The sequence below is a fragment of the Gossypium arboreum genome, chromosome 5, assembly GCF_025698485.1.
Source record: "Gossypium arboreum isolate Shixiya-1 chromosome 5, ASM2569848v2, whole genome shotgun sequence".
In the NCBI taxonomy this organism is placed as follows: Eukaryota; Viridiplantae; Streptophyta; class Magnoliopsida; order Malvales; family Malvaceae; genus Gossypium; species Gossypium arboreum.
The window spans coordinates 80048324-80064257 of record NC_069074.1 but is presented as its reverse complement, the minus strand read 5'-3'; the positions used below and the strand labels follow the sequence as shown (position 1 = coordinate 80064257).

The 15934-nt window shown below is 33.1% G+C and overlaps 1 protein-coding gene across 3 annotated transcripts; it reads left to right on the top strand.

Annotated features, from left to right (window-relative positions):
* The first annotated feature begins 6789 nt into the window (after positions 1-6789).
* LOC108453526 (protein FLX-like 1) lies at positions 6790-15883 on the top strand. 3 transcript variants are annotated; one of them, XM_053028695.1, is made up of 10 exons: positions 6790-7037; positions 7409-8059; positions 8183-8349; positions 8852-8937; positions 9102-12806; positions 14114-14181; positions 14862-14961; positions 15101-15131; positions 15217-15430; positions 15505-15883. In XM_053028695.1, the coding sequence occupies exons 2-5, from the start codon at positions 7452-7454 to the stop codon at positions 9186-9188; spliced, it is 948 nt and encodes a 315-aa protein (XP_052884655.1). In that variant the 5' UTR covers positions 6790-7037; positions 7409-7451; the 3' UTR covers positions 9189-12806; positions 14114-14181; positions 14862-14961; positions 15101-15131; positions 15217-15430; positions 15505-15883. The 3 variants fall into 3 exon arrangements, with proteins under 3 accessions (XP_052884655.1, XP_052884656.1, XP_052884654.1); XM_053028696.1 differs by having other exon boundaries at positions 8855-8937; positions 9102-14181; positions 14862-15131; XM_053028694.1 differs by having other exon boundaries at positions 9102-14181; positions 14862-15131.
* The last annotated feature ends 51 nt before the right edge of the window (positions 15884-15934 follow it).

The window sequence follows — 15934 nt, the reverse complement described above, 5'->3', positions numbered from 1 at the left end:
AACTCAAACTCAAACCTCAAGCTCAAAGTTTAAGATTCTAGTTCGAGGTTTGGGGTTCAAAGTTCAAGGTTTAAGATTTATGGTTTGAGTTTAAGTTTAGGGTTTAAGGTTTAAATTTAAGGTGTGAGGTTCGTGGTTTAAGGTTTAGGGCTCAAGTTTAGGTTTAAATAGGTTTGGGGTTTAGGGTCTAGGCTTGAGGTTCAAAGTAAAGGGTCAAGATTCAGGTTTCAAGGTTCAGAGTAAAAAAGTTACAAAAATTATGTGCTAATGACATGGAAAAGTTGTCAAAATGTCGTTAAACAATTAGAAATAGACCATGACTAATGTGGTGAGAAGGGTCCATAAAATAATTTCTCACAACAAAGGTACAAAATATCACCAATATTGGACAAAATGACCACACCAATATTGTTACCCAAATTAAAAAACAAATTACTAAACTTCCTTATTTATGTTTAGCTAATCCAAATGTCATCAAGATAGTAGAAACAGAAGCTTCTGAAATAGGGTATGGTGGGATCTTAAAATAAATTAGGGGAAGAAAATAGCCAATAGTCCAGTTTACTTCCATACATTAAAATCCAACTCATCAAAATTATAGTACTATCAAAAAAGAAATTTTATCAATTGTTTTATGTATTACGAAATTTCAAAGTAATTTATTAAACCAAAAAATTCTTTTACAATTTGATTGCAAATTAGCAAAAGATGTTCAAAATATTGCCTCAAAATAGATTTTTGCAAGAAGGCGAGCAATTTTGATATTGAATACATCAAAGGAGAAACTAACTCTTTGTCTGATTTTCTCACTAGAGAGTTTGTTCAAGAATGCCACCCAAACTCAGAGACAAAGGAAAAAGAAAAGGAAAAATAGAAGAATTATCCACAAAAACTCAAATTTCCTCAAAACCAATTAAGTCATGGTGTGAAATTTGCCTTGAAGAAAAAAAAATAGGGATCATCATCTAAATCCTCAAAAAATGCATCCCTTCAAGATGCACCAGATCCAAATGAAATTGGTTCACAAATCAAGAAACGATTGAATGTAACACCTTATACCCGGTCTCGTCATTAACCCAAGCTATATGGTATTACAATTATAAAACTGTAACATTATTCATAATTTAATCAAACATAACCAAAATAGCTCATATGCAATCATTTTCATGCTATTTAATCAAATTAGAACCTAAATTGAGCTTATGGAACATTAAAAACAACTGGGATCAATTCTGGGTTAAAATGAAACTTTTACAAAATTTCGAGAACAAAGTGTAAATAGGAGTCATAGAGCAATGTGGCCAGGCCGTGTGAAAGAGACCAGCCCATGTGGCTAATCCACACGCCTGTGTTCTTAGGATTTGAATTTAGGGTCACACGATCGTGTTACTAGGCCATGTAACTCTTTGAGACCGTGTGGACAATTCTTGCACCAAAAATTAAAAGATCACACGGCCGTGTGGTAGCCCGTGTCACAAGTCATGTGTGCCCAAAACTATCTTTAAAATCAAGCCATTTCACATCCAAATGCTTAGGCTCCAAGTAATGCACTAACCAACAATCAGACCTATCCAAAATGTGCCTAAACAAGCCAAAGCATACCAATTTACAATCAACCTGTGTGCCTAACCAATATGCCCTCATTGGAACCACAATTCAAACATATATACAACAACCATTCATTCAAAAAATGTACACAATTTGGTTTCATCCAAACATCCTTTAAACTTTAGATAGCAAACATCAAAGTTCATCTACAAACCAAACTTTTAAATATTCAAATGCCTTATTCCAAATGCATAACATAACATAACCAAAACAACCATTTGAATGCATCTAGATATCACCTTATGCATCCACCATCACAACCAATAAAAATACTAAATGAGATTTACATCAATATACACATCTTATACTTCAATTGACACAAAACATATTCATGATACGTATAACATATATATATACCAAAACCCTATTTACATGCCACTTATAACCGGCCAAAATAAACAAATAGCTATCAAATGAGTTGTCAGATAGTGTGATCTCCAACGACGTTCCAATTGACAACAAAAGTTTGACAATCTACAGAAGAAACTTAAACCTAAAATTTAACTTACCATAATTGTAGTAACTTAAACATTTCACAATTAATTTTATAAATAAGGTCATGAGTTCATTTAATTCCTATACACAACAAATCTCACGAGGTTAGTGAGTTCACATCATGTCATAAACATTACAAGTAAACATATTTAAGACTCACATTTCATTTCAAATTTCTATATTCGATGTTCCATTACATAAATATATTTTCATATAACCAAACATAACATGTTAATAATCATATATCAAGATATAAATCATCATATATTTCTATTCCACTTCCATTTCGATAATTAACTGCTTTGCTCGGAGAACAATAGTGACTTCAGATATATGGGAGGGTAATGCTTACAGAAGCTAACAAAAGGACATTAACTGATACACAATGCTACTTGTACAAGCTTCAGAGAATCCACAACACATGTAGGATCTTAAGCTATTGGTACAGTATCCATCACGTACTTGCTAAATAATTGTCAAAGGATGCCATAACGTCTTTCAGATATGGTCTTAGTCCCTATTTACCATGATGCCATAAAGTCTTTCAGCCATGGTTTTACTCACTTCTATCATGATGCCATAGCGTCTTTCAGCTATGGTCTTACTAATTTTATCCTGATGTCATAGCATTTTTCAGCTATGGACTTACTCATTTTATCTTGATTCCATAGCATCTTTCAAATATGGTCTTACTCGTTTGAATCATGATTAACCTACTCATATACATTTCATATGATATACTATTCAATTCACACATACTCATTTACCATGCTTTACAAATTAATCATTCATTTCCAATTTCATGACTTACCTCAATTAATCATATTAACTATAATATATATGCACAAACACATATATAATTGAATTCAAATTATTATAAACATAATAAACCTAATATGAACTTACTTAAACCAATTCTGCAGCAAAAATGACTCTAAAGTCTAATCAACAATTTTTCTTTTTCCGCGTTTGTCTATCCATTGATTCGTTTCTTAATCTATATATAATAATTTTATTCAATATTCAATTCAAATATTTTTAAATACTAAAACTCACATATTTGACGTTTTATTAACGTTTTACACTTTTACCTTTTATTCAATTTAGTCCTTAAACATTAAACTTTCATATCTATCACAATTAAATCAACTTTATGCTAGCTAATTTTTCCCTATGCAATTACAGCCCATATTTACTAAAATATCACAAGAATTTCATTCCAAGTTTAATTTTATCAATTTAGTCCTTACACTTAAAATTAACCAAAATCACTTAACAAAATAGCCTTACAACATTTCCAAGCTTCAAAATATTCCATTTAATATCAAGAACATCCAAAAATCATCAATAGTAATTTTAACAAACTTAAACAGTTTTGAAAACAGATACAGGTTATCTGGATCTAGTTGCAACGATCTCAACATAAAAATTATAAGAAAGGGATGAAAAATGGCTCACCATGCAAGAGAATATCAATGGCCGAACCTTGGAAGCCTTTAATAATGACTTCTCATGCAATGTTTCCTTATTTCGGTGAAAGATGATGAATAAAATAAAAATTGGTTTTTATTTACTTAATTTCACACATTATAATTAATTAAAATTATTTTAACATAAAGAAAATTCACTTAAAACAAAGCATTATGGTCCACTACATTACACTAGGGCCTAATTTCCATTTAGATCCTTAAACACACATTAATGATGCAATTTAGTTAATAAACATCAATAGTGATTAACTTTTACATCTTTTACGATTTAGTCCTCTTTCTTTAATTAACTAACAAATCACTAAAATTTCCAGACTGAATTTCAATACACCTATATAATAACTCCGTAAGTATTTAATAAAAATATTTACGGTCTTGATTTACAAAAATGAGGTTTCAAAACCTCATTTTCTAAAACCACTTGACTTTAGGGGCAACCACTCGTACTTTACTATTCATTCAATTAGCAAAAATTATTAAATCAATATAATATTATAATTGACTCGTAAATATTAAATGATAATATTCACAAACTCACTTGTCGGACTTGTGGTCCTAAAACCACTGTTTCCGACACCATTGGAAAACAAGTTGTTACATTGAGTCCCTTTCTAAACCCCTAAAAGTGGCATTAGTCTTTTCTCAATTAGAAGAAGAAATTCCTCTCAAGCAAATGGCTGCTGAAATAGTAAAGATTTCAAAACATAAATAGATTGTTTTATACAAACAAAAATCTCTGAAAATTATTTTAAAAGAAACGTCTCTCTAAGATGTTTTCCAAAAAGAACATCTTTATAGACTGCTACCCAAAAATCCTCACAATATTTTCCAAACAAATGTTTTGAAAAAACTTTTATTGTAGAGTTGGAATTTTCAGAAAAACCTCCACATATTCTTAAAAAATAACTTTTCAAAGAATGACATTTTAAACCATTAGACTCTCAAAAACCTCGACAACATTATGAAAACATATTGGCTCAAACTAGATCAGTAGTGTTCAAACATTACACAAACCCAAAAGATCCAAATTTTTTCACCCATTCAACAGCTCAAATAGTTAAAATTCTTCGACCAAGAGATTGGGGTGAAAACTCAAATTCTCCAAAGAAATTTCCAGCCAAATTTACCACCAAAATAGACCGTCACCCATATTTCATATATTAGTATTACCAAACGACCTGGTACAATGCCTTCCTAATGAGTAATTAACATATGAGACATTCATGACTCATATATTTCAAATATGGTATCCAATTCAAATTCCCAAATTAGTTTCAATAATAATGGAACTAGTATGGACTATCATCTTTCGATATCCTACCAGAAAAAATTCAAAACTTATAGCCCAAGTTCTTTGACAAATTACAGATCGAATCGAACAAAAAACACATCCATTTTTTCTCAAAATTGTGTATTTCTTGGATTGTTTACTGAAATTACTCTTATGAATAGGATCCATGTGTAGGAATTCCATTATTAGTTCGAAATTTCAGAACAAAATGGTGGGACAAATTTAATGATGAAAAATATGATTCCAAGTATTTGAATAATTTTTTCAACGAAAATCCAAGACTATGTAAGTCCGTGGCCCCAGATCAAACTACAACAAAATTTCTTCAAGCAAAATCGATTGCTAGTGCAATGTTGGCTCAAATCGAAAACCAAGAAGGAATAATAAAAATTCATGATCGAAATGCTTAACTTAATGGATTTTGGATCAGAAGACAAGAAATCCTTGACGTCTTCAATCAAAACAGTGGATCTTGTAGATAATACCACTTCAGTAACTATCACCAAAACCAGAAAAAATAAAAAATAATGACAAGAGATGAATGAGTCCCTGCAAAGCAAAAACAAAAGATGAATAGGGAAGATTCTATGCAAGAAAAGGCGAATGAATAGTGAAAACTCTTTGCTATGAATAATGGAGACTCCCTGCAAGAAAAGATGGATGAACAATGAAGTTTCCCTACGGTGAAGGTTCCCTCCAATAAATAGTGAAGATTCTTTGCAAAAAAAAAAACAAAGAATAAGAAGAAAAAATACAAAATTCAACACTAAGATTCTCTGTAAAAAGAAAAAAATTTGTAATTAAAGAATATATTCTCTGAAAAGTAGCAATTATGTAATTTTGATAATGATGAAAGGGATAAGATTCCCCAAACAAAGATGTTGTAAAGTGGTAAGAGCCCTCTATAAAAAACTCTCAGTTTTGTAATAAAAAGGCACAACTTTAAACACTAAATTCAAAAAATCAAAAATTTGTTTGTCTAAAATTTTCTAGCTTTAAAAATTTTATTCTATATTTTAGGATATTTTAAATATTTTAGGTTGTTTAGGAGTTTTATGTTTCTTAGTCAACAAGAAAGTTTAGTTCCACTATAACTACTTATTATTTAGATTAATTAGAGGTTTCTTATATTTGAGAGTTTTAATTTGATGTAATTAGGTAGGCCTCTTTCATTATTCATTATTCACATACCTTGATTAATAAATTTTAACTCTATGAGTTATTTCTATTTGTGAGATTTCCCTTTTGATTATTTTACAAGTAGGTTTTCTTCCTGGTTTTCCATTTTGAAGCCATGAGAGAACTTTTCACCTTCAAATTTATTAGGGTTTTGCCTTAGGGGGTTTGGTTAGAGCCATTTGTGGATCTTGTAGAAGATCATTTTTCGAAGGGTTTCATAAGTTATTTTTATTGAAACTTTGTTTCGAAGGGTTTCATAAGTTGTTTTTATTGAAACTTTGTTCTTAAAAGGGGGACAATCTTTCCATCATCCATCTTATTTTCGTTTTCTTTCATTTAATATTTTTTTTCCATTTAACATACTATTCAATGGTAGGGGCAACAAACTAATATTGTATTGATGTTATTCTATTCGAGAAAGATTCAGATTTGACTTGAAAGAAGACATAAAACGAATTAAAAATAATGGAAATAAAGAGAAAAAATAAAACATAAGATCAAGAAAAAATATATATTAAGGGAAGAGGACGATGGTGGGAAGGTGCGACTAGTTAACTTTGAAATCATTTGTAAAGTTTAATAGTTAATTTTTAAAAAGTATAACTAAATTAATATAATATATAAAAATTGATAGTCAATTTTTAATTATTATATTAGTCTACTTTTGTTGAGAGTGACTAAAATAATCGAAATATATGCCCTATAAATTACAAAATATTTGAGGCTGAAACATTTTTTATACTCGTCTATCACTCTAGTTTACCAATCATGATGTGTAAAAAAAACAAACAAAAAAAAAAACTGCAGCAAACATTCCTTTTCTGTGAAATAAATTGAATTAAATTAAATTAATCAATTGGATTTTGTTAAATCCCGTCTTAGGGTTTCCAGTGAAAATAAAATCTAATTCCTTTACAACAGACTTTTCCCCTCTTTCTCAAATCAATACATCGAGAACTATTGAAAATTGAAAGGTTAGTGGTTATAATTTTGTTTGATTTTATTTTTGTTATCAATTTGATAGATTAATTTTTATAAAATGAAACGTCCAGTGTTTGGTACCCAAGAAAGTGATTTTCTTGCTTTTCGCTGAATTTTTCTTCGTCTCCAAATATGTAAATAGCTATCTTTAGGTTTTATACCTGCAATTTTTAATTATAATTCATATACGTAGAATTTTTCTCTTTAATTTTCCAGGTAAGGAAACAGTTCGTTAGGTTGAAGTTCTATAGTTGCATTTTACTTTTAACATTTGGAAACTTGCCTGCTTTTTAGTTTCGTTAATTTGTTTGTTAAGTCTCAAAATTTATTCATTATTTGATATAAATTATATTTATTTGTTCAGAACTCATTCACATTGATTTTAAAGAAGGATAGTCAATATAGTTATGTCTGGAAGAAATCGTGGGCCACCGCCCCTTCCGATGAAAGGGCCTCCTCATCCTGGATTACTGCCTCCAGTACATGAACCCCCATATGCTAGGGGGCTAGGACCAATGCCACCACATCCGGCTTTACTTGATGAATTACGAGAAACCCAATTTGGGTTGGGTCCTGGAGGCCTCCCTCCCCACCCTGCTATCTTTGAGGAACGTCTTGCAGCTCAACTGCAAGAGATACAAGGCCTCCTAGCAGATAACCAGAGGCTGGCAGCTACTCATGTTGCATTAAAGCAGGAATTGGAGGCTACTCAGCATGAGTTACATCGTATGGCTCGTTATGCAGATTCTTTGAGAATGGAGAAGGATGTTCAGATGAAGGAGATGTATGAGAAGTCAGTTAGATTGGAGGTTGATCTTCGTGGTGTGGAGGCTATGCGAGCTGAACTTGTTAAGGTTAATGCTGATATTAAGCAGCTTAGTGCTGTGAGGCAGGATCTTACAGGTCAGGTACAGGTCATGAGTCAAGATTTGGCTAGATTTACTGGAGAATTGCAACAGGCTCCTGTGTTGAAGGCAGAGATTGAAAATGTGAAACAGGAACTGCAACGTGCAAGGTGACATTTTACCTTTTTTTTTCCTTTACTCTTTTTACAGGAGACTCCCTGTGAGACTGAAAAGTAGTTGCACGAATGAAGTGGATGTTTATGTTTGAATAATATGTCTTTCTGGATATGTAGAGCTGCCATCGAGTATGAGAAGAAAGGATATGCAGAAAACTATGAACATGGTCAAGTGATGGAGAAAAAACTGATTTCCATGGCTCGGGAGCTGGAAAAACTTCGTGCAGAGATTGCGAATGCAGGCAAGAGAAGTCATGCTGCTGGTGTTAGCGGTGGTAATCCGGGTATGTATACCTTTAATGAGATATTTGTTTCAGTTAGTTTTTTTTTTTAAACAGCATAAAGGACTTTATCTCCATGGCCTTTGCTTCCTGTTGCTGTTGGAGTTTTATATGCTGCTCTTTCCAGTTTTCTATTGTTATGATATGATCTTTTTTTACAAGTTAAGTTTTTATTAGAAGTTGGGTTGGTTTTCAGTCAGGTTTGAGGCTATTATGTGCTGAAGGGCGTAGAATGAATTAGTTTTCAGAATTTTGATCTAATTTAGTCACTCAATCTGCCTTGTAATCTTTTGAATGCTGATTTCTACTGGCTGAAGCTCCTTGGCATCTTATTTAACATAGGGTCTAGTTAGTTGTTTGATTAGTTCACCTAGTGAGTCTTATTATTTGAGTAGTGATGAATGATGATACTTAAGCTTGTGAGGCTTGATGTACTGTTATGGACCTTGATTTTTCTGTTTATGTAAGTTCTATTAACAGTATTTTATTTTTTCAAAATTTTCAGCAGCACCTGGTTATAATGTAAATTACGGAAACGCTGAAGCTGGATATACTGGAAACACTTATCCTGTCACCTATGGCATTAATCCTGTAAGTTATGCTGTTTTATACACGTGCTTGACTGTTTTGATGTGTGTGGATTTAAATTTATATGACTTGTATGTGAGCCGTATTTGCAAGTTGTATGTACATGGATAAATGTCTTACAAAGAATGATTGGCTATTTTGTCTTTTCGTTTGTATTTGAGGTTCAGGGTGGTGTGGATGGTTATTCTCAGTATGGACCTGGTGCTGGTACCTGGAGTGCATATGACATGCAGAGAGCTCGAGGACATCGCTAGTGTGGTTTTTAAAAGCATGCTGAGATGATTCATCTGGTACTTCTGGGCAACTTATTAGTTCTCTAGGCATGGGTTTGAAGTATTATGTCATGATAGGCATCCTGGAATTGTAGCCAAAAAAGTTGACAATTTATATTAGCTTGAAATTGCAGTATGCTGTTTTCTGCTTGGTATTATCTGTGGCAAATATTTTGTCAATTTATTTATGATAAAAAGTATTTCAATTTGATACTTTGCTCTTCGTAGATATTTTTATGAATTTTAAATTCACTATTCAATTTGGGGAGAAAGATCAGATTTTTGCCGTGCCTTTTTGAGGCTAGATATTTTGTTTTGAAGAATGGGAATCACAAAAATTCCCGTGGTTGCCTATCAATGTGTTGTCTCTTCTTCCTCTTCCATATCTTTTGAAATATAGGTCTGTTCAATTGTACTTTATTTGGAGAAAAGCCCCAACTGTCATGTCTCTGGCACAATTTAGCAACATATTGATCAAATTTAGCTAGCCTTTCTAGATTGTCTTTGTTCTGTTTTCTCAAGGGTCTCTTCCATTTAAGCTTACTCTTACATCTATGCTTACCTTCTTTGTGGTTCACTTGGGGGTTGCCTTTACCTTGGTTTTACCCTTTAATTTGGCGGCCTTGCTATGCTCTTGCATTTTTGCTCCGTTAAGTTCTGATAGAGTTACTTAAAAGGTTCCATAATGAACTCTGCAAACAGGCAAAGGGTTTTTAGTTTCCATAAAACTGTGTTATGAAGAGTAATCATCATTCCATCTTTCCTTTAGGTGTTTAGTCTATTTTACTGTAAACTTAAGGTGATGCTTGCCCTGATGCGGAAAAAACAAATTGAGGGGAAAAAAACAGATTTAAAGCTTATCAAATGACTTTCCCTATTCTACTTCTAGAAAATATTGAGTCTGTTTTTTTGTTTTCCTTGGTTCTGTGTCATTGACTCAGTTCATTTAGGTCCTCTAAAGTTTTTCTAACCCAAGGGGAATTAAATAAATTCTTTGTTTGCCAAACATGGTCTGGTGTTGCTCTTAGAATTCCAATTTGAGTAGGATTATGTTTCTGGTAGTCATATAAATTTTCTATGTAGTTTTTTTTAGGTAGAAGTACTTAACTTTTTCCCTCTATTTCGGTGCTTAGTTTCGTCCAATCTTTCAGTTTAACTGAGTATAAGATAATAGAAGAATACACTAGCAACTTTTTCCTGCAATTATGTCCATTTGTTCCAAAAACTAGCCTTAAGACCTTTTGCAAGACTGTGCCATTGGACTTATATTTCTAATTGATTTGATTTCATCTATAATTTCATGGGATGCATGGGGTGTGGGTCAAGAAAACTGAGTTGCTTGGAGTCAGGACTGATTGATTGATAATGGTATGTATGTTACATGGCTTTGTTCAATGTTTCAAAAGTTTTTCCATATATTTGGAGGATCCTTAGAAGTTTGTAATCCGATAACCATGTCTGGATATGCATCAAACATGAGTACTTGAAGAAAAATGAAAAGCAACATAGTGAACAATGTCAACATCAGATATGTTCTTCTAGTGTTGGCAGATGATATGCTTTTCCTAAGGTTGGCGTATGTAGATTTATATGTGAGATTACCTATAAAAACAACTAAAGGGTGTGATGTAGTCAGCTTTAACTGGACAGATTTATCAGTGAGAACAAGTAGCCCACTGCTGGCGTTGGCCTGTTTTAGCATTGATTTTACAAAATTTGCCACCTAGGATACTAATGCAACTCATCAGGGTTTGCGACTGTTCTTTGGAGATCACTGCCACCTTTATCAGAGATTTTTCAAGGAGAGTAGAATCATACTTTACCATGGTGGCTATCATCTGGCCTCCATTTTTGTATTTGTATCAGTTACGCCTCACTGACTTCTTTCATCATCTGGTAGTTTGGTTACATCAATTATTTTATTGTACAGTCTATACCATGTTTCCTCCCTGGCTAATGTCTATAATTAAAAGTGACGAATGTTGTTCTCTAGAATTTGTATGTAGCTCAACTTATGCTCAAGTGTAAAGAAAAAGTAATTGCTCTTGTTATAATAAATAACAGTGTCTTAGTTTTGTGTTTTCAGTTCTTCTGTAAGTCTAAGAAATATGAGAAACATCCTAGTTAATTGTACGGAATACATGGGACAGGACTGGAAATATAGAGTTGTAGGGTTGAGTAACACTAATAGTGTATGATTTGGCAATAAAGCAGGTAATGAAGTAATGCAGCTCGTATTTTGACCTTATAATCTATCTGGGAGTTTGAAATCTATAGACTATATGTCAGTTTTTAGATGGTAGGCCATTTTATGAGCGAAAAGCTATGTGCTTCAGGATTTCTTAGAATATACTTATCTCTATAGCAGTGGCTACTGTGTTTTCCACCCTATGGTTTCTCATGTTCCTTGAACTGATTCTGTGCATAATCTCAATGCCTTTCCTCTTGATTAACATCTCATCTGGATTAACTTCCTTGGTTGCCTACATGAAGCATTGTTACTACCATTAGTGTTGCAGTTGCTTCCCTTCTCTATCTTTAAAAGCAAATTGCTGGTATTTTATTTTTTGTAAACTTTATCATTATTGGTTCTTTTCTCCTTAATTTCTCACATTTCCATGGGTGAAATGTTAAAGTGCCTACTTGTCAAATAAGTGTTCTCTCACTAACTAATCTTCTTTTTCTAGTTAGTATTCTTCCCATTTTCCTTTATGATTTATATTGCCTGTTTGGGTCCTAGAGCAATGAATATAAGAGAAGCATTTGGCTAGCTTTTGGTTGTTTCTGTGAGTACTAGTCTGTTTGTTTCTCAAATTGCCATATTTGAATTTTAATCCAGTCAGCCCTGGCTGTTTATCTGATAAGCTCTTAGCTATTGCTTAGTTTTAAGTATTGGACTCTGTGGTCTTGGGAAGATTTAAGTTGTTTTATGTCGGTGTGTGATCTCTAGATTTTATTTTTATTACTCAATTCTCATGCTCAGTGGAGGAATTTCCTTTTGGTGTGCCTGTGAACTTCTGGTCTACTTCCCTCCTCTCTTTCACTCTCTCTCGCTTTCTCTCCCTTAATACTACTGCTTCTACTATTAGTCTACTGCAATCAGATGAATTTCCATGGATTACTCATCTGAAGTGGGAGTCCATTTTCATGTTACCTATTCTAAATAATTGTCTTAGTTGTTGTGGGAACTGTTAAGTTGCTGAAATGTGTTACAAGTTAAAAAGTGGAGCAAAATATTGAGAATAGAGGATGTCATGGATTACTCATCTGAAGTGGGAATCCATTTTCATGTTACCTATTCTAAATAATTGTCTTAGTTGTTGTGGCAACTGTTAAGTTGCTGAAACATTACAAGTTAAAAATTGGAGCAAAATATTGAAAATAGAGGATGTCATGGTTTGAAAATACCTCCTTAATGGCTTTATTGTGGGGAAATGTGGTCATGAGAAACTCTTAAACTTCTTTAAGGGACCATCCATGTCTTGTTCAATTTGGAAAGACAGTGACTAAGCGCTGGAAGAAGCTTATTCATTGCATGAGTTATGCGGCATTGGCAAGACATGGTCAACAATGATGGTGCAGGATGAGTTCTCCAGTCAAGTAAGTGATGTAAATTTCTGAGAAAATCACCTTCCTTTCATTTTTTCACATTGATGGTTGTATTTTTATAAGATTTTCATTATTTTTGCTCCTTTAGACTTAAGTTCACCAAATTTTCTTTTTAGTAAAAATTTTTATGGTGTTGCAATCCATGATTAGGTAATGCCTTGTAACATTCCTAAATTGTCGTATGTTTTGACTTTCATACTGAGAAAATATCATGTCTCAGTGTGAGCTGTGGTGATGATTTCATTACTTTTTCTGCTGTAGCTATTTAGAATACTTCTTATGTGTGTATTACCTCTTTGCGACTTATTTTTTCCTAATATATAACTATTATTAATTAGTGGAGGATGCTTCAGTTAATTTAGTTCGTTATGTAAATATGTAGCAGGCTTGGTTTGTGCTTGTTAATGTTAATTTTATTAGACAATCATCATTTGGTCTCAGGAGCAAAGAATGCTTGAAACATAATTAGAGAGACAACTTGAGGAGGGGGTGCTCAATAGATTTGTGGTTAAGAGCCAATGATTTAGGTTGGTGTGCATATTGTAGAATGAAATAGCTGTAAGTAATATCCAGTAGGAAAGTAACGGCTGTATTTTCACCTTAGGGCTGGTGTTATGTAGATGGGTCATGATGATGAAATCCTGCCAGCTAGAAGCGTATGCCATCTTATATATTTTAATAATTGTAGAAAAGCTAAAGTTATACGTTAAATTGGAATGCCTTTTATTTTTTATGTGAAGGCTAGTTCTCTTCCTGGATTTGGGACTTTGACTTCTTTGACATTAAAGTTGTTTGATTTTGCTAGACATTTTCCATTCTTTTCTTAAAGAGCATTTATCATTTTGCTCTGTCTTTTTTGTTGTAGTACCATCAATTTTTCTGATCTGGAATTGTCAGTTATAACATGTGAGTTAAATTGCCTTGCCTCTTGCTGCTATTCTGGCATCTGTGCCTGATATTTGATGTTTTCATATTCTATAACTTCTTGTGCCTTGTAATGCTTGGTTATATGCAATCTTGTTTAGTGTTATTATTTTATCAGCTATCAAGAACTTTCATGACTGCTTTCTGGTCTTCATTGGTAGTAATCAGTCAAACATTGTAAATTTTATCTGTTGGCTTAAGGAAATATAAATGTGATGCTTATCTAATTTGATGATTATTTTCTTTCTTTCTCCCTTCCTTTTTAATCTTATACCCTCTTCAAATTTAATATTTGCATGTCATATTCTTACATTTTTTTAACTTTTTATGCTTGCACATTTTCTAGTAACTTATTCTAGTTATATCCATTTCAGGTTTATGAATTTGCACCTTCCAAATTTTCTGTTTCAGCAGTTATCCATTGATGTTGGAGTTCCCTGAGGTATGTTAGCTAGCATAAAATTCATTGTTGTTGTATTTTTTCTGGAACGGTTAGCCTCTAGCAAGACTAGGTTGGCTGTTTGTGTAAGGCAAAGTAGGTAGTGTCCCTTTTGTAGATTTCTTATTGACAAATAGCCCACAGTAATAATCACTTTAGATGTCTGGACTTCTATTTGATGAAGATTTTTGCGTCCACTAAATTCATAATTATAGTTTTTTAAGCAAACCTGCCCATGGTTAAATATATGAAACCCTTACTACTGATAAACTATCTAATAATATTTTTTTATACATCATGAATTCCAGCTGCATTATGCATTTGTAGATTAAATGACACCTAGGATATTTCTAGAAGAGTTGCAGCAACATAGGAAATATATACCAAAGTTGGAAAACTTAAGAAACCTAGAATTTCAGAATGTATATGCATGTCCTTGCCTTCCAGTATTTGTAGATAGTGACAACTAGGGTTTTTCAGGTAGAGCTGCAGCAAGATAAATGGATAAAAATAGAAATAAGGGTTTCCTTGATTTTGCTGGAGCTAAAGTTTTTTTTTTTAGTGAGAGGTGTAGATTTGGCACTATGTCTTGGGGAAACAAGAAAATACCAAAAGATTTATGATATTTTAGTTTCAGTAATTTCACCAAATCACTGAAACAAAATGGTTTCTTAATTTTCAAGCTCATGATATGCGATGGTGATGAGGATGAGGATGATAACTTTGCCATGGTGTGCAACAGCTTGTTTTAGCTGTATGACAGACAATCCATTGAAGGAAGAGGTGTTTTTTAAGGTCTTAAGCTTTTATTTACTCTAGCTATTATGAATGGAGATAGTTTGAGATGTTTTCTAGACATCATGTGAATCAATATCTTCTTATTCCCATTTTGTAATGCATTCTATGATACCCTTTCCCACAGCCAGGCCGGACTGCTAAACTCAAAACTGCAGGTAAATTCTCTTGTCGTCATGTTGCTTTCCTCCCCCCACATTCATACCTTGTTCTGATTTGTGCTTTACGATGTTATTACCACAGGTTGTGCTTCTTCCTGAACTTTGTGCTGCATTCTTAACCCAGTACTTCTTGGAACTGGTTAAGACTCTCCATTAATGCCACCACCTGAAGGCAACTATTGGTTTTCTGTGTAAAATGCAAATTGCGCAGAATGCTTCTGTATTTCTTGCATCTGGTCAAAAAGTTGTGCTAGCTTCATCCCTTCATGCATCGCGATATTTCTTCGGCTATGCAGGTGTGCAACCTTTTTCAAGCAGTTCAAAGAAGTTATTCTTGGTTCATCCCTCATGCAATTGAAATTTTCTTCAGCTATATACTATCAAGAGCATCCAGGCTTGACATGGCGTCATCATAAACCGTGCTGGTATATAAACTGTTTGAAGCAGGTAGATTTCAAAGAAAGGAATCATTCTTTGGTTCATCCCTTCGTGCAGTAGAATTTTTCTTGGGCTATATCCTTGCAAGGGTACTCGGGCTTTGATATGGTTTCATCACGAACCATGCAGGTATGCGAACTGTCTCAAACAGTTAGATTTCGAAGTTTTTCTTTAATTCATCGGTTATAGTTGTTTAACATGAAAACTTACTAGTGTACTATTTTTATTCTAGCATGTTGGTATTAGTTTGTATTACGTGGCCTCCGGATGGATGAGTATTGAATATGAGCATAGCATGTTTTACTGTTCAACTCCGATATTTCAATTATTTTCTTATATAGTCCGAGGATCATATTCTTATA

Bases quoted from the DNA above. Each gene is read 5' to 3' on its own strand.
- LOC108453526 (XM_053028695.1), top strand. From the start codon at position 7,452: ATGTCTGGAAGAAATCGTGGGCCACCGCCCCTTCCGATGAAAGGGCCT. The intron at 8,060-8,182 runs GTGACATTTTAC...CTGGATATGTAG, and splicing joins CAGGAACTGCAACGTGCAAG to AGCTGCCATCGAGTATGAGA. The intron at 8,938-9,101 runs GTAAGTTATGCT...TTTGAGGTTCAG, and splicing joins TCACCTATGGCATTAATCCT to GGTGGTGTGGATGGTTATTC.